The 24,302-nt window shown below is 30.1% G+C and overlaps 3 protein-coding genes across 5 annotated transcripts; 1 reads left to right on the top strand and 2 right to left on the bottom strand.

The window, feature by feature from the left end:
* Positions 1-10,926: 10,926 nt before the first annotated feature.
* On the bottom strand, positions 10,927-11,820 carry LOC109794668 (uncharacterized protein At3g28850). The gene has a single exon (XM_083063352.1). The coding sequence runs from the start codon at positions 11,818-11,820 to the stop codon at positions 11,026-11,028; it is 795 nt and encodes a 264-aa protein (XP_082919478.1). The 3' UTR covers positions 10,927-11,025.
* Positions 11,821-11,858: 38 nt separating this feature from the next.
* On the bottom strand, positions 11,859-21,826 carry SYN1 (Rad21/Rec8-like family protein). 3 transcript variants are annotated; one of them, XM_083063351.1, is made up of 21 exons: positions 21,688-21,826; positions 21,096-21,192; positions 20,661-20,729; positions 20,453-20,511; positions 20,310-20,354; positions 20,191-20,210; positions 20,024-20,100; positions 19,826-19,946; positions 19,665-19,743; positions 19,497-19,575; positions 19,309-19,415; positions 18,359-18,573; positions 17,876-18,041; positions 17,704-17,783; positions 17,474-17,615; positions 17,299-17,374; positions 16,997-17,115; positions 16,837-16,918; positions 16,634-16,746; positions 16,448-16,535; positions 11,859-11,992 (listed from the first exon to the last, which is right to left on the bottom strand). In XM_083063351.1, exons 2-20 carry the CDS (start codon positions 21,146-21,148, stop codon positions 16,453-16,455), a joined length of 1,785 nt encoding a protein of 594 aa, XP_082919477.1. In that variant the 5' UTR covers positions 21,149-21,192; positions 21,688-21,826; the 3' UTR covers positions 11,859-11,992; positions 16,448-16,452. The 3 variants fall into 3 exon arrangements, with proteins under 3 accessions (XP_082919477.1, XP_020204411.1, XP_082919476.1); XM_020348822.3 differs by lacking the exon at positions 11,859-11,992 and having other exon boundaries at positions 15,076-16,535; XM_083063350.1 differs by lacking the exons at positions 11,859-11,992; positions 21,688-21,826 and adding an exon at positions 21,297-21,587 and having other exon boundaries at positions 15,076-16,535.
* Positions 21,706-23,070, top strand: LOC109789795 (protein VAPYRIN-LIKE). The gene is made up of 2 exons (XM_020348828.3): positions 21,706-22,363; positions 22,449-23,070. Exons 1-2 carry the CDS (start codon positions 21,734-21,736, stop codon positions 22,869-22,871), a joined length of 1,053 nt encoding a protein of 350 aa, XP_020204417.1. The 5' UTR covers positions 21,706-21,733; the 3' UTR covers positions 22,872-23,070.
* Positions 23,071-24,302: the final 1,232 nt, after the last annotated feature.

The following is a 24,302-nucleotide window of genomic DNA, read 5'->3' as shown; positions in this document are numbered from 1 at the left end:
CTCACTCCTAAAAATTTACAACTTCTCGCTTTTTAAGTATGCTAGTAAAAAAGACGAACTTTATGTCTCTGCTACAAAATTAAAAGAAAAAAATTGTTCGATTAATTTTAAAAGAGTGAAATAGTTGAATAAATTAGTTAAGAAGATAAAAATATTTAAAAGAATATACAAATTCAGATATCTTTTCAATAATGTTATAGATTTCTATTTTTAGGTATTCCTTATTAATGTTATGAATTTCTATTTTCGTATTAAATGTAGAAATAAAATAATTACAGTATATATTATTAACTTTCTTTCTCTATATAAGATTCAATTTTATAATCTATCATATTGATAATCATGAATTATCTTTTTTATGTTTTTTTCTTTCTAAAACTATCTTTATATTACTTTTATTTCCTAATTAACACTCATATATCTTCTAGTCAATTAGAATTTATGTCTTATATGATTTATTTCTCCTAATAATATTGATTTTTCACTTAACTAGTTAGAGTATATGCTCTTTAAAGAGCTTATAATTAGTGCATTTATCAAATTAAGATTACACTCTTTAATTAGGGATATTTTTGTAACGATCTGCCAAGGTTATTATACTATGTAAGATCACTACCAATAGCAAAAACTAGTCTACTAAAATTATACAAGTTTAACTAATAAATATATGGACATACATAGAATATGAATATAAAAGTGTCACCGTCATACTAATATAAATCATATACATGTATATACAATAATCCCAAAGATAAACTACATAGCCTAATTTCGGTCGAACACACCTATACAAGCTACATGAAGTAGCACTAACACCAACAAAAGGGTCCCTCCACCTAACAATAATCGCACATCCGACCTAGCCTTGATCTGTTCTAATGCAACGTATGATCATTGTAGTCCAAACTACATGGAAACAAAATGGTAAGTTAAAAGTTCAAAAACATATAAACATAGAAATTAATTATATATCATACAACGTCATACCACAACCATATATGAAAGTTAAACACTCCAAAGTCAACATATATTTCATCCAAAACATGTCACACAAGACATCCAACAATGCATATTAACACACCACAACATATATCATATGTATACACCTCAAATAATGTATCTTTATGCATTTACCTATGAAAATTTTCTAACAATATGAGTAGTCTAAGTGACTTTACCATATCGAACCAACCCAATCATTTTTGCACCTAAAACGCCGACTCAATCATAGCAAAATGAGATAACAATCTTTTCTCTAATTGTAAAAAATAAATCCTATTACTTTAGTTACTATTTAAGATTCAATTTTTTATTATTTTTATTTATTTCCTTTGACCTAGTCACAATATGATTTTGTGCACGAGGTTGTAGCCTTGCACAAGTTGCATCAACTCTATATATTTTGCCTTCATGAATCAATAGAGACACACAATACACAACACTTCATTCATTTTTCCTCCTTAAAAATTATTTTTTATTATTAAACATATTTTGGAGTAGTTTTTTTTTTCGAAGCGCATTACAAAATAATCTACCAATGTAGTGGAAACATTTTCTCATTGAGGATAGCGTCAAACATGTTTCAACCCAAACTTCACTGAATCTTCTTATTTTATTTTAGTCATTGTTATTTAATTTTATCATTTGTGTAATGTTGAGCTCGATGTAATTTTAGTGAAAAATTGTAATGTAGTTAGTAGACTGGAACGGGACGTTCCCAAATTAGAACGAACCATTCCAAACTACTAAAACAAGGGTGATTTAGTAGTCTAAAATGGGTCGTTCCCAAACTAGAACGGACAGTCCCAAACTACTAAATAGACCTATAAATCCTAGTTCAGAATGAGTCGTTCCAAACATGGTCGTTGTGAGTTAAACTCAACTCTAGAACGGGCCATTCTGGTTTAAGAACGAGTCTTTCTACATATGAGTTTTACACATGATGAAGGGGTGCAGAACGGGCCGTTCCGGATTCGAAACGGGCCATTCTGACCACTCTAGACTCCTATAAATAGACCACATGCATGCAGTTGAGAAAAAAAAGGAAAGGAACTTAGAGAGAAGTTAGAGAGAAGTTTTAGAGAGAAGGACTCTAGACTAGGAAACTTGCTTTTGGAAGATTTAAGTTCCCGGGTTGAGCTTTGGAAGGAAATTTCGCTTCTTCTTAGCTCTTGGCTATTCTAAGCCAATCTTCAGGTTAGGGAAACTTTATGCATTATTTTTTCTTGAAATGGTTGAGTTGTTGGTGTGGATTGAGTTAAAAAGGTTGCGGTTTTTGCAAGTTTTGACAAAGTAGATGATGGAATTAGGACTTGATGTCTTTGTAACAGTTGTAGGAAATCTTCTTATCTTTCATATGAGATAAGGATGAGGTTGATAGGATTAGTATAACTCTCAAAATGTATTTTATGTAAAGGTTTTCATTTCACAATAAGTGATTTGGTTAAGTTGAAAGTTGTTTGGGTGCTTAAGTTAATTTATGTTGTTTACATTGTGTAAGTTGGCATGATAGATGAACTTTAAATATGTTGGTTGATTTGTAATTTGTGTTGAATATGTTGTATTTTGTTGAAGTTTTTTATAAGGTTGTAAAGTTGTTAAGTTGCCTGATGAAGATGAGTTGAGTAGTTGTTGGCTTAAGTTGTTTATATGTTGTGTGTTTGATGAAACTAAGTTGTTTACATGTTGTCTATCATTGAATTATTAATAATTTAAGATGTATAAATTGAAGTAGATTATTGTTGCAAAGTTGTTTAAAGTTGTTAAGTTTCATTAAGTTGATTTAAAGTATCAAGATGACTATTGTTGTCAAGTTGAATGAAGGGTGTCTATAGTTGTGAAGTCGTAAAGTTGATATTGTGATGACTATAGTTGCTCAAGTTATTTATTCAAGTTGATATAAAGATGTTTATTGTTGTCAAGTTGTATAAAGATGCTTATTATTGTAAAGTTATATAAAGATGCTTATTGTTGTGAAGTTGTATAAAGTTTCCTATTATTGTAACGTTGTAAAGTTGCCTATTGTTGTAAAGTTGAAAAGCTGGGGACATATGGTGAAGATATATGTCCTATGTTAAGATACATAGTACTAAGGTGATAAGTTGAAGGTTGTTTTAAAATTGAATCCCTTACTACTGTGTGGGAGACATGGAAGTAGTCGATCCATGTCATGGTTGGATGACCAATTTGAGTAAGGTATCTAGTTAGAGATGTAGTCTTTGACTAGGTACTGGAGGGTGCGTGGTACTTGGAGGCCAGTGGGTGGGCTAACTCCATATGTGGATTGGTTATGCAAGCCAAGGTCGTGGTAGGCCTATACCCAAACCCTTCTGCCTTGACAGTAGTACTGGACCTCCAAGTCTAAGTGGCACACTTGAGCAATCGCCTATTATTGTCTATACCTGGTTCTCTTCGGAGCTCCTAACGATGTCTTATACCTGACCTGGTTGAGATAGGTCAAACGTTGGATTCGGTAGGGTTTATGCCACCTAGACTACTCAACCTCAGTTATTGGAGATCTCCAAGTTGTATATGCATGACGACACATTAGTTGATGTTGCATGGGTTTTTGCATTCAAGTTGTATATAATGTTGTATGAATAAGTTGATAGTGGAGCTATTGTGATAAATACTATGTGATTATGTGTGATGATGAGTTGTTGATCACTAGGACTAGAGGAGAAGTTTTCAAAGTTGCTCATCTCATTGTGCAGATTGAGATAGTTGTGGTGCATTGAGAACCCAATTTATTTAAAAACCCTCATTGGAAAGTTGTCCCTTGGAGTGGATGATGTGTTGTTCTCTTTTAGGACTTAGTTGGTCCCGTGTGTGGGTAAGGTTGAGGCACACGTGTATGAAGCGACCACGGTATAGGGATCAGACCAAGCTATACCGATTACAAGCGGCCAATTTAAGTAAAGTACGATGTGTTGAAAATGTTGTTGCTATTAGATAATGTTGTATATCTATTGTTATAGGTATGTTGTTGCTTTAAGTTGCAAGTTGAAAGTAGAATTCTATTGTTGTTTACTATATGTTGATGCTATTTTTTTATGATTATTGTTATGAGCTTACCCTAACATGTTTTCCCTTGTGGTTGGGACTGCAATGACCATACCTTGATATGCGAGCAGATCAGGATTAGGTGCTTCGCTGGATTGGGTGAACTTCTTTTTGGTTGGGACTTAAGAGAAGGGCTAACGTTGTATTTAGTTGATTGGTAGCTTTTGACTACCTAATTGTTGTATAGGGTATTATTCCCTATTTTCAGTTATATATATTATGGGACTTTTTAGTTGTGTATTCTCAATATATATATAATTGTTTAGAAGTGATATTTTATTTTATACTTGTATTTGGACGCTATAGACAGTGTGAGACCTGGCAGGTCGTTACACTAATATATCTTTTATTTTCTATTTCTATGGTTCCAATAAAAACATCATATTAAATACAACTAATATTACATAATTATCTCAAGTATCACTTTCATATATATTATTGGTGAACTGAGAGACTAAAACAAAAAATTTTAAAATTACAAAGACTAAAATTAATAATTTTAAATTTAAGGAAAAAAAATAAATTGATCCTAAATTTAAAAAATTATAAAACATATTTAAGTTTTTTTTTTTCAGCAGATTCGATAAGATACTTTATCTTTATTAGATATACTTATTTTCTTTTATAATCTAATATCTGACAATTTCTAGTTTATTGTGTATTAATGTCAAACTTTTGTAATGCCTAGAAAAATAGTGTCCAAAAGAGATTGTATAAATCATTTTCTACATTAGAGATTATGAGCCATGTAAGTAGCAGACGTTGAATTATCAACTCAGTAATGAATGACTGCGTTTTGATGATGATATGTGAGAGATATTAATGGTAAGTTTTGGTGCTATGTATGTTTATGCTTCGATGACTTGACTTAAATAAGTGATCATATCAAGTCATTGTGTCTCTGTCTCCCTCGTAGAATTGTGCAAAATACATCACTGTCAATTCTATAGACAAACAACTAGTATTAGTATAATACTTTTCTCAATATACTTTGTTATTAAAAAATATTTATGCGAATATTATAGAGAAGATAGTTGATTAACGAGTTCTTTGATAATTTTTTTATTTATATTACATACTTTGTGTTATAAAATTAAGTTTTAAACAAATTTTTAATCCTAGAAATATTAATTTAGTTTTAACCTTTAAGAAATGTTAATTATGATTCTCATAAATTTTATTTTTTAAATTCTCTTTATGTTTTGGTTGAATTAGAAGTGAAAATGAGATTATATGAATAGAGGAGAAATGAAATGGTTAAAATCCGTTGTTTGAATGAATGGAATTATGAAGGAATAAATAAGAGAAAATTATATCTGCTTGTTTGGATGAGTAGAAAAAAATGAAAAGAAATAATGAATTATATAAAAAAAATATACTAATTAAAAAATATTTTTAATATAATATTTTTTAACATAAAATTATTTATTATATTATGATTTAAAAATTAAAAAAAAATGAAAAAGTCATTCTTCTTCTATTTTAGGGGGAAATATTTTTTGTGAGATCCACGCTAATAATTTTTCTCCTTCCTAATTTTCTTCTCAAACAAATGATAAAAATTTAGTATTTTTATCATAGTCTTCTCCTCCCAATTTCTTTCCATAACATTTTTATCCGGACAAACAAGAGGTTAATAATGACATTAATTATAATACATTTTTTATGTATTGACTTTTAATTTTATGTTATTTATTTATTTGATATTTATGTTATCTAAGGATGGAAATAAATTGATTTACACTTAGCCTACATTAGGCCCAGACCAGATTAGACATTTTTTAAATAAAAAAAATTAGTCAAGATTTTTATTAAAACATTTTTTTTAAAAAGACAAAATCTAGGTCATTTAAAAATTCTTATAAGCCTAATAGATCGATGTATTTGAATAAAATAAATATTTATCATTATATAAAAAAAATTTAATGTAGTCTGATCTTTATATAATAATAATAATACTTATTATTATTATTATTATTATAATATTATTATTATATTATTATTATTATTATTATTGTAAAGTATAATCTAATCTATTTTTACTTCTAATATTAATATATTTATTTTATTAATATATTTATATGATATTCGCATTAGTGGTATTAATGATATGAGTTATATATGTATTAATATATGTGATTGTTGGTGTGAAAAATCGTCCACATTTGTGTAAGCTAATACTAAATTGATTTCCGAGTAAATTATTGACTCGAGGAAGGGATTTCCAAGTAAAATTACATACATTAGCATTCCGTTTATATTTTTATAGAGTATTAACGAGGGTACAAAATGTAATTAAGTCTAATATATAATACGATTAAATTAAGGCTAGTATATTTTATTAAAATTAATTAACCAACTTCTTCAATTAAATGTTTGGACTTAATAATATTGTTTGACCGATTAAAAGCTCTTACATTAAATATTTATGAAAATTGTTAACATATTCATTTATACTTTTAAAATAGATTTAAGTAATGAAATAAGTGCATAATTATGTTAACTCTATCATGTTTTTATATAGTAATCAATAAATCAATTTCCTATATTAATTAACTGGTATATTTTGTGATAATTAAATATTTTTATTTTTATTTATGTTTTTTGAATGAGTAATAAATAATTTTTTTTTGTTTAATAAATATCGTCTTAAATTATTTTTTATATATACTAAGAAAAATTAATATATAAATAAAAGAGAATAATGACTTTACAAAATTAATTTTATTATTAATCTTCTTTATTAAAAATAATTTTCTATGTAATATTATTGGGAGAATAAATATTTAAAAAAAAAAAGCTTAATGCTACATTGAAAAAGTTAAAATTGATTGTTTATTGATTGTTGATGTTATATGTGCTTGAATTCATTTAGATTTAGTTATGTGTGAATAGATTGGAATGCAAATATGTTTTGGTGAGCCTCGGACATTTTGATGGATGTTGAAGTGATTTTGGTGATTCTACCATATTTGTTATCATATGTTGTGATTCTAGTTGGACTTAGTTGTTTGAAGTGTCTATATATGCTAATACATATTGTATATTTAATTTTTTCTGAGTTTCAGGTGGAATCGAGCAAGTTTGTGAATCTATCAAATGTAGAATTCACTATCATGTTAAGCATGCCTTCATGACTCAAATTAAGGACCATTTGTCTTATTTGTGTTAGGTGCAAGATTGGTGACGTCAAGCATGAGAAAAGAAAATTATCTCTAACTTTGTCACATTAGATGTTAAGTTGAATAGTGTTAGATATAAGAAAAGAAAATCGACTTTGTCTAAATTGACATCAAATATACTCATTTTCTTGTATTTTTTCAATATATTATATGGATTTTATTTTTTATAACATTGTCTTAATCGCACTTTTTATTTCCAAAATTTATAATTTCTTAAATTTTGTTATAAAACTTCTTAAATTATATATTTTGTCATTAAAATTGTAAACTTTTATATATTTTGCTGTCCACATTATTGATCAGTTAATAAGTGACAAAAGTGTAAAAATTTAAAAGTTAAGTAATTAAATGTACAACTTTAAAAGTTATATAACAAAATTCACGAAATGATAAAATTTTAGTAGTAAAAAATATAATTAATCATATATTTTTTTAGAATTTTCAATAATTTAAAATTTTTCTTCAAATTTATCCTATCTTTTTAGCTTCTCAAGCTATAAATTTAAGTAAAACAAGATAAGATTATCTTATTATATCTTGCTTATCTTGATGGCTGAATTAAACTTCGAAAATTGTTGGCATACTATATGCAGGAAATTAGAAACAATTATAGTCTGACTATGACACGGGGAACAAGTATACAACTTGTGGCCCGCATGATGGAGTAATTAATTTGGATAATTTTACTTATTCAAATTGTTTAGCCTATCTGACACAACCTGATCTATGTACCTCTTATAATAAAATATTGTTTAAACTTTTTTTCTACCTTTACACTCGAGTTCTATGCATAATATAATTTTCTGATAATAAGAAAAATCAAAGGGAAAATAAAATAAACACTACGTGTTGCATGTACACTTGTAGTCTTTTAAACATTTTCTTCAAAAAAAAAATTAATATTATCATTTTTTATATAAAAAAGGTTTTGAAATAGTTAATTTAATATATGAACAATTGATTGATCGATCTTCTACGTCTATATGTACAAGTTTTGTAAGGCAAACACACATGTGGAGACACTAATTTGAATATTTGATGATTACGAGTGGATGTTTAATTTAAAACTTAATTAAAGGATGTTCTTTAGATAAGGAAAATCCAGGCCACCGCTAATGATGTTTACATACCTCTCTCTTGATTAGGACATAAGAACTACTAAGTATTAGACGGTGACCTTTTCATGTTCATGATTATTCCTATACATTATTGATTTGCATAAACTCTAAAGCATAAGTGGCTATTGACTAAAATAGTCAACTCCGGTGCATCTTAAAATGGTATACTTAAATTTTATATAAAATTGCATTATAATTTACGCAGAGTAATATATAACTTCGGAATGTAATCTATATTTTAAAACTAACTAAAGTTTTAGAATGAAAAATAAACATTTCATTTTTTTTATAAATAAAAAAAAAGAGGGTGAATGTCTTCTCATTTCTCTAACATCTCATCAAAATTAATTGGTTAAGATAACTTTGATCTTTTTCAAATTAACTTTTGCGCAAAATTAAACCATTTCATTCACAATCGACTTTTTTTTTAAGTAATCTAAACACTATAACAAGTATGAGAGAAAAATTATGTTTTAGGTTGGGTAGGTCAAATACCCTCTTATTAAATATGCATAACTTAAACTTTATATGTTTAACAGGTCAAACGAATACTTCTTAATCTAAAATAACACAGCTCGATGTAATTTTTGGAGCGTTTTTTTTTTCCGTAGAGTAATTTTCGTTACATTAATTGTCCTTATTTTTGCCCTATCTTTATCTATTTTTTTTCCACTTTATTAGGTAAAAATGATGATTAAAAATATATTTTAATCTAAATATTATTAAATATTAATTAGCATGTCATCTATTTAATGAATTGTGTATTTAATGTAAAATCATAATGTTACGATCTTATTAATCAACAAATAAACATTTATCTGTTAGATCAAAATTGCAGTTTTCACAAAATTATGGGATTAAAATTACAAAATTAAAAAGAAACCAAACTTGGAAATTAAATATTATAGAAGATAAAAGGTAAAATTTAACATTATGAAAAAAGTTGCAAGTGTTATGACTTATGCATGTAAACAGAAAAACATACTTTTATTCGATCAAAAAGGAATTTAAAACTACCATTCAATCTGCAGAAGACTAAGGTTTTTAAAATATCAAAGACTATGAAAAAGGGTTCTATTGGCCATGTTTTAAAGAGACCTTGTTTGCCAGTTATTATATCTAAGCTACTACTTTTATTTGAAAGTCTAAACACAAACGATGGCGAGATGTATCTACTACAATTCTATTAGGCCCATATAAATACATCGTAATTTTTACTTTTCCAATACCATATTTAAATGTGTTAGGAAAAGAAAAATACAAAACGTTGTGTTCACAAAACTATTTTAAACTAAATTTTTTAAATAACTAAATTAAACTAAACTAAAATAAACTAAATTATTTTTTAATAGTTTAAATTAAACTATTAGTTTTAATGTAGTTTATAAAGTTAAACTATTAAAATTAATAGTTCAGTTCACTAAAGAAAACTGAAGCACATTTGTGTTCGGACTTGCGGAGACCGGGATTGCATTTTATCTCTAATAGTCTGGCTAATAGTTTTGTTTTTATCATTGGTGGGCCTTTCATTTATTTTTCCAGTAGAGATGAGATTTTGGGCTTAAACAATATAAATAGAAGTTTTGGGCTCCTGGTCGAGTTATAACCCATGCATGCATAGCTTGTATATTATTAGGCTCCTTATGATAATTTAAAATTTGGCACTGTATATTTTAAATTTAATTTATAATTAATATCAATGATTTGGTAACTTAATTTAAAAATGATTTTAAATTTATTTTTTTAATGTAATTTAATTTAGTTTATAATTAATAATAGTTTAATTTAGTTGATATTATAGTTTAGTTCAAACTCCTAGAACTATAGTGTACTAATCTAGATAATAGTTTAGTTTAATCAATACATTATTTGACCTTTCTTTCTGTACTCCTCACCTCATTCTCTATTTGTAGATGCCAAGCCTAAGATTGTCCTCTTCAGTCATAAAATTAGTACACTCACAAGGAACTACAAGCATCTAATACATGTAAATTTTAGAATATAAAGATAAATAATACTTAAACAAAGACTAATTTTTTAAAACAAAAATGGATATATATTAAAGAAGTAAAATTATTTTAAGTGAGAAAATGAAGAGACAAAGGTAGGGTCATTGTTAACGTGAGCGACATGAGAAAGAAATTGGCGGTAGAAAAGAAGTGGGCCAAGCAATCAACAGCACCCCAGAAAAGCAGGAAAATAGAAAATGGGCCAGACCCAAAACGAGGTCCAATCCAACACACGCGGTTCCCACCTCCTAAGACAATTGTCCATGATCTGCCCCAACGCATGAGCAAGAACAAAAATTGAATCGAAAACGGTGGGAATAGTTTGGATCCTTTGGAATGGCATCAACCACCAGACAAAAATAATTTCAAATTTCGTGCCCTGCCCAAGGAACCTCCCACAAAGATCATAAGTGCAGTGTGTGCTGTCAGTACATGACGACTCCATGTGAATCATTAAATGTTGAGAAGCCATTACAACAAATCAAATCTCCCTCCTAACACCATATAATAAAATACTACTAGTAATACCAATGAATAATAGTACTAATATGAGACTATTCAAATCGGAACGGAATTAATATATGTAACATAGTTTAAATTAAATTAAACCGATAAACTCTTTATTTATCAACATAATTGATTAATTTAATTTCATCAGAGTTGTTTGTGAGCTGTAACTAACTGAGGAGGTAGCGATTTGGTGTGACGCGGAAGCACGAAGAAGCATGCAGGACACCTGATCAAGCCGTTGGCGTTGCAAGATGAACAGCTTCGGAAACCTGTTTTTTCAGTGAACACTTTGTGGCTTCCGTTGCACTCATCGCACATGAGGAATCTGAATCCACCGCAGCAATCGCAACCGATCTGATTCGACCGCGGAAGGCGTTCAATGAGGCGCTGCAGCTCGCCGCTCTCGTGGAGCTGCCGGACCTCGTCGGCGCCGCCGATGTAGACGCCGCCGATGAAGACGCGCGGCAGCGCAACGCTGCGGCGGCCGAGGATCCCGTGGAGCTCGTCGCGGAAGCGGTCGTCGATGGAGACGTCGCGCTCGTCGACGGCGACGCGGAGGCCGCGGAGGATGGATCGTACGGCGCGGCAGTCGTCGAAGGTGCGGCGGACGACGCGGAGGGAGGTGAAGTAGACGACGACGCCTTGGTCGAGGCCGGGCGGCAATGCGGCGGGGGAGGCGGCGCGTGAGGCGCCGAGGGCGCGGAGGACGGCGGTGGAGATCCGGACGCGGCGGAAGAGCGACGGGGATTTGGGAGCGGCGGGCTCGGGCTTGTCTTGGAGGAGGCTCTGGATGTCTTTGAAGGAGGAGCAAGAGAAGTTGAAGGAGCGAGATCGAGAATGTGACGGCGAATGTAACGGTAACGGAGACTGTGACGGCGAAGGTGACGGCGGTGGAGTGTTGCGGAACCGGTTGGGTGAATTGAGCCACGGTGGCCACATGAGGGAAAGGGGAAAGGGTTTTGAGGGTAGCGAAGAGGAGAGGGTGGTGGGCGAATAGAAGGAGGTGAAGCGAATGGGGGTGGGGTTATAAATGGAAAACGGGTTATTATTAAAGGTTATTGTTATCCATGATGCGTCATCATCAATTGGTCATCCCTCATCATAACCCTACCTAGAGGAGCATGTGCGCTTTTTTTTAATGCCTTTTTAAAAAATGTTTTTATTGGAAAAAATATTTTATAGGAATAAATAATTAATAAAGAATAATAAAAAAGAATAATGCTTTTAAAAAAAAAATAGTATATACATTGATTTACATTTTCATCGCGTTATATATTATTAATTATGATAGATTTATTAATTTTGATAATATTTGCGTTAAAAATTATACCAATCATGATTTCTAACTACTATTTTTATTTTAGTTTGTGCAACCTATTAATTAAATTATATTAAATAAATATTTTTATTATATATTTTATTATAATTAAAGTTTTCAATTAGTAAATAACTTTTAATATATAAATTATATTTTAATTGTATGATAAATAATTTATAATGTGATGTAAAATTATTTTTAATTATTGATAAAATTTTGAAAATATTAAAAAGAATAATAGATTTAAAGAGATAAAAGTTAAAAAATATTAACATAGATATAAAAATGATATATTTAAATAGGTAATAAGTTAAAAATAGAAAAATAAATATAAAAATAATAAGAAAGTATAATATTTGATTTTAGAAAATAAAATATTTTATTTTAATGTTCAATTACTACTTATTTTATAATAGATAGTACCTTTGATATTAAAAGATACAAAAGACATGTGTATGTTAAAAGAGTAAAGTTCACCTTTTCATGGGAAAAGTATTCAAATAATGATGAATAAAATATTCATAAAATAAAAATTATTCTAATATATATATATATATATATATGTGTAATAATTAATTTGTAATATAAAGACTTGCGCATTGAAGATGTAAATAATTTATATTACATTTTTAATTAATAAAAATATATAAATAATTTTTTAAAAGATAATTATTATGAAAATTAATATATATGACATTAATAACGATCTATAATTAGATGAGTAAAAGTATTTAAACTATTTACTCTTACCCTAACGAGAAAGAATGAGATATAAAAAGTTATAATGTGTAAAATGTAAGGTATGAAAAAAATTCTTTATTAGTTGGGTTAGTCTATTTCTTTTATAGACAGACAAAATTAGTCTATTGTTCATAATAAATATTTTTTACAGGTCTTATTTTCATAACTAGAAATAAATTTGACATTTTTAATTATAATAATTAAAAAATATATAATACTTTTTTTTCTATTAGAATTATATTGATGATTCTAAAGTTCAAACTTAAGATTTAATGTTTGCTAGTGTAATTTTTACCACTACTTTCCTTATGTCAATGTATTGGTTCAAGTTTGACTATATTTGAATCTTTTAAATAGGATTTTGGGTTCAAATTTTGTAAATAAAAAAATGTAGTTAATAAAAGAAATTCTACTAAAATATTTAATAGAGATTAATTATTGAAATAATATTTCACACTAACATATTAAAAAAAAGTCTAAACTCCATGCATTGACAAAAAATTATTAGTTTAAGTGGTTGGATATTTATATTATTTAACTAAAAATTAGAATTCGATCCTTCACTTCGACATGAAAATGCCATTAAAAGTGTCACTGTACATCTATAAGGGTCAATTCCTAAGAAAAATGAGTTATTTCTCCTCATATAACAAAAAAAGAAAATCTTTCAAATGAATGGTAAAATCAAAGTAAACTTATTTGAAAACTAAGAACTAATAAAGTTTGTGTAATTTTAATTTGTATTAAGTTTTAATTCACAATTTATTATTATCTTATATAAAAGACCATATTAAATATATGTTAATGTTATTCTCTTGTTCTAATTATCTTTTCTCATATGTATTCTTATATAGATGCAATTCTATTGAAAGAACTATTAAATATTAAATATAAATGCATTTTTTAGTCAAAGGTTAATTTATGGCAATAAAACATTTCAATTTTCACACAGCTATATGAAGTAACAAAAATAATTATACCATTATTGGCCTATTTAAGTTATATATATATATATATATATATATAATTAGTATTATAATATTATTGATAAATTAATATCAATAGTATTATTAGTATATTTATAAATATATTAATAGTTCCATAAAAATATAAATTAGTATATATTAATATATTTTTAAAATATATAAATATATTATAAGAAAATTAATTAAAAATATGATAAATCATGTCGCACAATTACATTGTATCAAGAAAAAATAATATATTTTTAATGAGAGAAAATAAAATTGCTCAATTAAAGATGAGAGACCAAACTCACACAATTATAATTAAGGAATTAAAATTATTTAATTAAAATTTGGGAACTAAAATCACACAGGTGCAATACTTGAAGAACTAAAAATGCATTTAAGATAATTTATATATATATATACAATATAAAAATATTGTATATAATTCTTATAAATAAAAAATATATAAATACATTGGGTAAAAAATCAATATTACGTTTGATCTTTTATATAAGAAATAAATATTTTTTGTCATAATTATAATTTTTAATAACTAGAGTGCTAGACCATTTTTGTTTGCTTAGTTTTGATGTGTCTATTTTTTACAATGCATTTATTTTATATTGATTTTTAGTACACTCTTAATAAAAAGAATATTTTATAGAAAATATTGTTAATATACTTTTACTGTTAATTTTAATAAATTATTAATACAATTCTTAATTTTTTTATGTTATTGATTCTTAAAAATATACTATTGAGAGAAAAATAATAAATGACGTCAAATTAAGCCGTTAAAAATAATTTTAACTAGATGTAATTTTTTGGATAAAGTAAAACTTTAGATTAGAACAAGGCAACTATTAAAAGGTAAAGTCAACTATCAATCTTTTTAAGAATTTTTAATTATTTTATTTCTAGTACATATTTTCATAAAAAGAAGTCGAATTTAATCTCAAACTTACTTGATAAGAGGAAAGGGAGTTAATTAACTATTTATACTATTATGTGACATGAATTTATGTAAAACAAAATAACAAATTCAAATTATAAAAAATTATGTTTAAAATGTTTTTTTATTGATTTAATAATTTATCGTAAATATTTTTTAGTATATTTATTCCCCATTAAAACTAATAATATTAGTTGTCAAAATTTTTGAACTAATTGATAGAGAAATATAATATTTAATTATTTGATAAAAAAATTGAATTTGATAATTATATATGTTCAAATATTCTTTTTCTTCATATTTTTATTATTTACCAAAGGGACAATAAAATTTTTAATTCCATTTTCATTTATAAATATTTTCATTATATGCAATAAAATGAAATAAAAAATAAAAGCATGTTATTATTTAATGATTTTATATTATAGAGAATTATTTTACCATTTTATTAAATATTTCTCAACATATTAATATTTTTTGCTTTCAAAGTAGAAAATGTTGTGATACTTATTCATTTTTTATATTTTATGAAGTGTTTATAACTTTTTCAACATAAAAAATACATTTTAAAAGTAGAGTATTTTTTAAATTAAAAATATTTTTCTATTTTTGTATAAATAATTTGAAATAATATTCCTTTGAAAAAGTTGATTACCGCTCCTTTGGAAGTTTAACTTTCAATAAAAATATGTTGCTATAAATTAGAATAAACAGTATGATAATTAAAATATATAGCATACTGTTGAAATAATGATCTAAAAAGGTACTTTGAGTGAAAGATTCTAGATTTTCAACCCATCAAAATCAACATTTCATATGACTTTTTAAAATACTCCTTCCATGCTATTTTATTTAACGTATAAGGTTTTGCTATAAAACTTAAGAAATATTATGTTTAATTTCACTAGATAAATAAATTATGTAACTTTTCAATATATTTTTAAACTTTTTATATCGCAAATAGTTAAATAATACATTAATAATAATTAAATATATAATAGGAAAAATATATTTAATACTGTATTAATATTATTAAAAAAAAAATAGTCAAATTGAAATAGATAATAATCATTCAAACATCAAATAAAATAAGACAAAGTGAATAGTAATTATTGTATAAGTCAGCAAACTTACAATAAATGATAATTTGTGATTGAATGAAAACTTAAAACTGATTGACTTTGTTAATATATACTTTTTGTTTTTCTTTATTAAAATAAGCCATTTCATTAAATAAGTCTATTTTGTTTAAACAAAAATTTTAACTAATAAAATAATTTTCAATTAACCTGAATGTTGAAAGTGATGCCAAGCAGTGACAATTTGGATAAACTAGAAATGGAGAACAGTGGACAGAGGAATGGAGAACTCATAATTTCATGGAAATTTCATTGGACATTGTTGGAGAGGGAAAAAAAAAATCTTCTAATATTTTTTTTTTTTTAATCCTAGCAATGACTATTTGCATTTTGGAAAATCCAGACACGTTGCGTATATTTTGAATAATGATTGCATTTCCTAAATTAAACATCAATACCGGTTGCTGATAAAGAAAACAAGCTGCATAAGGAAGGGGAACCAAACCTTCATCACATCTTTGATCCTCTAGTGAACAGAATCTCCCCATAAAACACCTTTTGCTCAACTTTCAGTGCATCGCGGGAAGCAAGAACTATGCATGAAAGAATTGCAACAGTCCTTGGAACTTGTTTCGATATATGTATTAATTATTAAAAATTGAAAGTAAATAACAGGATGATAAATAAATACCACAAATTTGATAAAAAAGTTTTGCTGCTGATGCCCGGGTCATTCCAGCGGCTAGGTTATCAAGTGATTCAACTGGATGGGCTCCAGGCGTGTCAAAATGTGCCTTCATCTGTCTGTTCAAGTTCAAATGCAGAGAATATTTAATATTATTAGTGAAAATTGTCTTTAATGAAAGTAAATAAATTACTCAAAAAGATTCATACGCTTGGATGGAATCGGTTATCTTGTCACTAGGTTGATTGATGTCTACTTGTGTTTGCGTGCGTCCTGTTTCCACAAGGAGTTCTGAAAAGAAACTTGAGAGTTATAAGGTTGACATACTTGTTAAGTAAATATAAATATACCATTACAAGTAATATATACCTTGATCAGGTGTGGGACCATCTTCATACAGCCTATCTAACTTGAAATTCACATCCTCAGCTAGAGGCTCAAGGCCTCCACTGCTGTTTCCAGATGATGAATACCTCTTCTTTTTGAATCTGTTAACAGTTCTGAAGCATCAAACCACCACAAATCTATCTTGTTTAACAATATAAAAAAAGACACCTCTATTGGTCCTTCACATATCAAAATGCAATGAACATTTGAAACTATAAAGAGCAATTTACAGAGTTTTTTCGTTCGTAATTGAACAACAATCATTGGTTTATAAATTGAACTACCTTCCCGAATCAAAGTCTGAAAGTGAGGAAGGACCATGTTCAGACGCTGGTCTTGGAAAGGAATGTCCACCATCTCCTAGAATATTGCTCCGAAAAACAATTATTTCGTATTTTCTTAGTCAAAGGCATACATTAGAGAATTAAAAGATCCAACAAATAAATCAATGAAACATACCAGCTTTCACTGATGAAACCTGTGGAGTAGCTTCAGGCCCTCTCAAAAGGCTACCCGTCAGTTCATCCATGAGGATATTTTTTCGTTGCTTCTCTACTGGAGGTGCCTGGTTGTCTAGCCCACTGTCAAAATCTTCAAAAGCCTTCACATTTGAACATTTTATCAGATATAAGCTATATATCCTCCAAAAATAAAGAAAAGAAAACCAAAATATGGTGTATAAGACTAACAAATTGCATGAAATCTTCATTCTGTACTACTGGAGGCGATGAAAATGATGGTTCTGGAGGATGATGTGCTGAAATCCTTTCTGCATCAAATTGAGTTTGTTACTTTCTACTTAACCCTTTTTCATATAAAGGTCGATTAGTTTCTCAATAACAACTAATCCTTTATGCTGACCTGAAGGTGAATCATGGGGCGCTTGATTGCTCTTAATCCATAAGTCAAGAATAGGTTTTGGATAATATATATCATTATTTTCACGAGTAAATAAATCACCAATTAGCACAACGGGTGGAAGCTTCATGAGGTTGGCTATCTTTGTTGCAGACATGACATTAGGTTGCTGCAAAAGAGAGAAGTAATGTTTAGTTGGCAAGTGTTTTGCTGAAAATATAATATAATTGGATAACTAATTTTATCCTTTTCTGTTTTATTTTCTTATTTTTTAGTAAGATATTAGACTTTCTGTGCAAATTTTTCAAAAAATTATCTAGTTCACATGATATCACTTAAATGATTTATATGGAAAACAAAATAACTAAAGATGCATTAAATTAATGATAAGCTTCTTGGGTATCCGGTTCATTGATAACTTACATGTATATGCATTTCATTCAAAATACATGATTGTTAGATGCATAATGGATATCAAATGAAAACCTTTTTCTTTCTTCTTCTTTGTGAGACAATATCAGAGGCATTCTGAAGCCAATGTTGATATATGTGAACAGGAATAATAGTTTGCTCATAATCCATTACAAAAGCCGGTGGTTGTCCTCTTTTCCTTTTATTCGGTCCTCGCCTTCTAGGTATCATGTCTTTATTACATTGCTCATTGACCGGGTGTCCAGGAAGATGGACTTCATTTGTATCGGCTGCATCAAAATAGTTATATGTTAGCAAACAATTCCTTTCGATAGTTTTCCTATTTTAGTTGACAATATATGTTTCATTATTTCTATAAGACTGCTGTATATTAATATTTGTTTGACTTTAAAGAAAAGGCTATATCTTAGATTATTTTCACAATTGAAATGTAGTCAAATAATAATAATAATAATATGCAAAGATGCGTTATCAAATCACAAATAAACTTTTAGTAACATGAAATTATAATTGCTCACCTCCTCAATCCCCTCAGGTAAGAAAGGTAGAGCAGGACGGCGAGATACACAGGTTGCATATTATGCAATGCAGTATGGACACTCCATTACTCCCCTACAATCCTTAAGTTATATTATGTACAACCCTAGGAATATGACACTCCATTACTCCCCTACAATCCTTAAGCTATATGTACACCTCTAGTTGTAGCCAAGCTAAGTGAGATCAGAACTCTCCAAGCTTATAAGTTACGAGGAGCAATGGAATTTGATGTAGTTGTCAAATCAGTGAGTTCAGGTCATGTTTGAATGTAGCCTGGACAACGACAATTCTCTCTTCCACCAGAATCCTAGTATTGGAATAAGCTACATCCGCAGGGTACAGACCAGGGAAATGTGGGCAAAGAAAAAGAAATGCAATTAACCTAGAAGAAACGACATGTTTTCATATCCTACCAATACTTTAAATGACAGAATGTTAAAAACAATTACAACTTTCCTAATCACCTCTTGTGGGTTCATCTTGATGAGGTGGAGAGGGTATAAGCATGGTTGGAATTTGATCTTCTGATGTCAGGTTTACCTGTGTTTCCTCATCTCCTTCAATATCAAATCTGACACACCGTTCACAAAATAAATGAAATATTCTTAAAAAGAAAATTAAGTATACAAAATAAGGATGACTAAAACTAAACCTCTCAAAGCGATTGAATGGATCTGCAGTAGCTTGGAATGTTTCAAAGCGATCGAATAAGGTAATGTTCTCCGCTTCAGCTGAGAATGGTTAAGAATTAAAACTTTCCAAAGGAACATTTACACGGACTACACACATATCTGTCAAACAAAATTAAAGGACAAAAAACCTTGATGGAGAAATACTGAAGGATCTTCATCCTCTCTTGCTCCGTTACTAGTGAAGGGTTCGTCCACCGTATCAAGTCGCTGCAATAAACAAAAGAGTTAGGATTAGTATCAAATTGTATATGAGTTTTTTGCGTACACTGCAATGGGATCAGCTACACACCATAGTAAAATAAGCGTTATGTTGGAATCCGTTTGTGGTGCCTGTGTTGGAAAACTGAAGGGACTGTTCCATATGTGCCATGTTTACCTCACTGTTCTCTGGCAGAGTAACAGCCTCTCTCCTTTTAAAAAGAAAGAAAAAAGTTAGCACACGGAAGTAACAAATAGAAAATAATTAAACAGAGCAAATGCGACTAACTTGGCTTTAGATTTTTTCTTGGGGAGCAATGTAGGATCTGGGACAGCCTTTACCTTCGAGGCTTCATTTATCTCAACCTTGCGTAGTAAAAAATAGTAAGAATAGTGTAAAAAGATAAACGAACTTTGATTAAAACAGTTGAAATGTTAAAAGTTAAAACTCTATACCAGAAAGCGCGTAACGTCATCTGCGTCGTGAAGAAGAAAGGTAAAATTACAAATAAAATGAGAATTCTGAAGCGAACTTTAAAATCTTAATATTATGAAAACAAGGATTTGAAGTTTACCATAGAGGATCTTCACTTTTCTCTCATAGACAATCACTACTCCTCCTGATAAAAAAAACAACCATTAAACAGAGATTCCAACCTATAAATTGAAAGGAAGGATGAAATTAAAAATAGCAAAGAAACAAAATGAGAGAGTGCACCCATGAGAATTCCAGAGAGTCTAAGAGCCATAGGAATCGATGGGTTCAGAATCTCTTCGCTGTAAGCAAGCAAAAGAAATATAATAATATTATGCAAAATAATGTAATATACATAAAAAATATATATATATCATAAGAAAAATATGCATAAACATCATTCTATATCATTATTATCATAAGAAAAATACGCATATAAGTAATCCATTACCAAATTTTGATGATGTTGAGCTTGTCCAGCTTTCTTCGGTTTATCTTTGCGTGCATAGTCGCAGCCATCCTTCATCAAAGGCAATCACAAAGTAATTACGATTCTCATTTCTACTTTTAAAAATTAACGTAAAAATTGAAATCCAGAATCACCAATAAGGCATGGTCCGCATGGAGCATAAAATACAAAATAAACGAAGCATTCCTAAATTCAAACAATGATTTATTTAGTTTGCACAAGATCATGTCAGCACTGAAGTTCCACATTCTATATTGTTTTTAGAAAGAGTAGTTATATTAAATGCTTTGACATGCATGGCGACCAAAATTTGAAACCAGTGATGTCACAGAAAACAGAGTGCGATTTGAGTTAAAATATATCCAAAATAGAAAAAAGAGCGCAATGCTATCCGTGAAATGAATAGAAAATTTGCACCATATTTGACCGAGTGAAGCCTTTCGAGCAAGAAGCTGATGAGAGTAAAACATGTTCGTGCCAGAGAAAAATTCAGTTCAAGTTCTAGTTCAATTATCTGCATTCACCAAATAACAAGGAGCAAAAGCTGACTCAGTTCATGTTAATTTCAAAATTTTCAGAGAGAAAAAAAAAAGCATTCCTCGCAAAAAAGAAACTCACCACTCTCTTCTCTCTACTCTACACCTCCCTAATGCAATGCAATATGTAATGTAATGCAGCACATCCCGGTGGTAATGAACTAATGCAGCAAACAAAGCACTATCGGAGGGTGCAATATGCAATGTAATGCAGCAATCAACAAACACGCTGCTGGTAACAAACTGATGTAACCAACCAAGCACTACCCGAGGGGGCACCGAATCTCCCAGTGCTACAAAGCATGACTAAAGCATGACTATAACACGTGTCTAAGGGAGTGGGAATGTTTTGTAGCACCGGTGTTGTTTAGCGCATTTGTGGTTGTTATAGTGGGGTCCATATAATTTTTTATTTTTTTATTTTTTTATTTTAATTTTAATTTTTTTTCGTCGTAACGTGTCACGTGACTCACTCCATTTATCTGTAGCAATGAGAGAGGAAGAGTTGAGGGTTGGTAGATGGAGGCACTGGTGGAAGTGTGCGAGCCATCAGAGGTGCGGATAGAGTTCGCGCTGAACTGCAAATGTCGAGCCACGGTGCGGCTTCGATCCCTAACGGCAACCACATCGGTGGCCTTCAAGATCCAAACATCTTCCCCGAACAAATTCCTGGTTAACCCGCCGAGTGGACTCATTCCCCCTTCGTCCTTCGCCACTTTCCAAGTTATCCTAAAGCCGCAGTCCCATTTCCCACGCTCCTACCCTCGCTCCCCCGCGGACCGTTTCCTAATCAAAACCGCCGAGTTTAGCCCCAACTCGTCCGGTCCCACTCACCCCGAGTCCATCAACTCGTGGTTCGCCTCTCGCCCCTACGGCTTCTCCACGCGGGACCTCAAACTCAAGGTGACCTTCGTTGGCCCCCTCCTCCTCCGCCACGCCGTCACTCACGGCGATTTAGACGCCGTCAGGAACTTGATTAAACGACAGCGTTCAATCCTCGCGGATTTCTCACCCACCCAAGCCGAGTCGCTTCTCAGCGACGCCACGCAGTTGGACAACCCGGACGACATGGTTCACCTCCTACTGGAAGCCGGCTTGAGAATAATCCACAACCCCAAGGACCCTCACGAGGCAGATACAAACACAAACGTGAGTAAAGCCAAAGCCCATCCCAAAAGCCCAAATTAATAGGCCCATCATGTTTGATATATTTTTTTAAAATTTTTAATTTCAGGAAGAGGTGGTGGTGGAGGTGGGAGAAGAAGTGTTTGAGGCTTCGAGGCGTGGAGACGCAACGCGAGTGGAGGCGCTGTTGCGGGGTGGTGGGAGTGTGAAGTACCGTGACCGGTACGGTTTGACGGCGCTTCATGCCGCGGCATTTAAAGGGCACAAGGATGTGGTTGGGGTGCTTTGTGAGTTGGCGGGGTTGGACTTGGATTGTGAGGACGAGGAAGGTCACGTGCCGCTGCACATGGCGGTGGAGGGTGGCGATGTTGGAACCGTGCGAGTGTTGGTTGAGAAGGGTGTCAACGTTAATGCTGTCAATAAGAGGGGTGCTACTCCTTTGTACATGGCTAGGATTTGGGGACATGATGATATTTGTGAGTTGCTTGTTAGCAGGGGAGCCGTGTATTCTGTAACTTCCACTTTGGATTGAAAATGTATTTCTTATCATAGATTGTTACCAAATTGAGCAATAAGCTAATAACACATTTATGATCATGATTCATGATGTTCACCACACAATCGTTGATGTTGTTACTTGTAATAGTGATGATTAGGAGTTTCACTTCATATGTATAATTTTCTTCTTATTTTTTTTATTTGAATAAATTCGTTATGCCATGTTTTGACAATATGATAGAGTTAGGAAAAATGTATTGGGGTCTTCTTTAATTCTGCTGGGCTATGATATATTTTTGTAAAACTTTCCTGGTGATAGCTGTGGAGTTACTATATTTTTCAAGACTAATTCCAGATATTTTTTTATCCAACGTGCAAGTTTGTTTCGACAGATTATCTTTACACTTATAAGCACAAAACATATTTATAGTGGAAACTATTTTAATGGATTTAAAAAAATACTAATCCATTAAGTCTTGTGGAGCACAAATTTAAGCTATATTTTCACTCTATTTATAATGGAAATAAATTTTTCTATTTTTTTATTTTTCATCACCTTATTTCTTAATAATCAAACAACTTAACTTATTTTCATTCTATTTTTTCATCCCTAACCTATTTTTGATGTACCAAATAAAGGCTGCATGAAAGAATTATTTTTATTTTTCTGGAATTGTGGTTTTAGGCCCCGGTTCAAATCCTTACTACATGAAAAATTGCATGCCAACGGCCTTTTTTAAAATTATGTTATAACTTTTTTTTAAAGTTATTTTTGATAATTATTTTTGACTAATATCATGATAGACTCACATTCAAATTATTTTAGCTTAACAAAAATATTAGACTTTCTAGTTTAAGTAGCAAAATTTGAGAAATCATGTTGTGTTGTAGATTTTATCTAAATTAATTATTGAAAAGATCAAGTTGTTAGTTTGATAAAGTCAAGTCATTTATACTACTCACTTATATTGTAGAAAATCTCATAGTTAAAATATGTGACGACGCATATAGTTGAGTTGTGTGATGCATGTTTAGTTGTAGTATTATATATATGTTGATTAGTTGATAAACTGTGTTGATTACATGATGTGTTGATTACATTATATTGTTTATATACTGCATTGTTAGTTGTAGGTTAATGTTATGTTGAAACATGTTGACTTGATTATGTTGATAGTATAATAGGATTACTTTTATACTATTTATGTTGATTTCTTTTGAATTCTGACTCACCCTTCCATGTTTTTGTATGGTTGAACTGTAATAATTATATTTGGTATGAGAGTGGAACAGAAATAAGCACGTGGAAGAGTTTTCTCCTAAGACCATATTAGAAGATGACAAAGTTGACCTTTTTAGACTATTATGATGTCATTGATGTAGTATGTTGCTTAACTGACAACTAGGGTTTATTTCCATACTATAATCAGGATTAATGTGTGTGTATATGTATATCTGTCAATTT

This window comes from Cajanus cajan, chromosome 9, assembly GCF_000230855.2.
Source record: "Cajanus cajan strain Asha chromosome 9, NIPB_CcT2T_4, whole genome shotgun sequence".
Taxonomy (NCBI): domain Eukaryota; kingdom Viridiplantae; phylum Streptophyta; class Magnoliopsida; order Fabales; family Fabaceae; genus Cajanus; species Cajanus cajan.
Note: the sequence above shows the minus strand (reverse complement) of the source record. Positions and strands in the feature narration are given on the sequence as shown.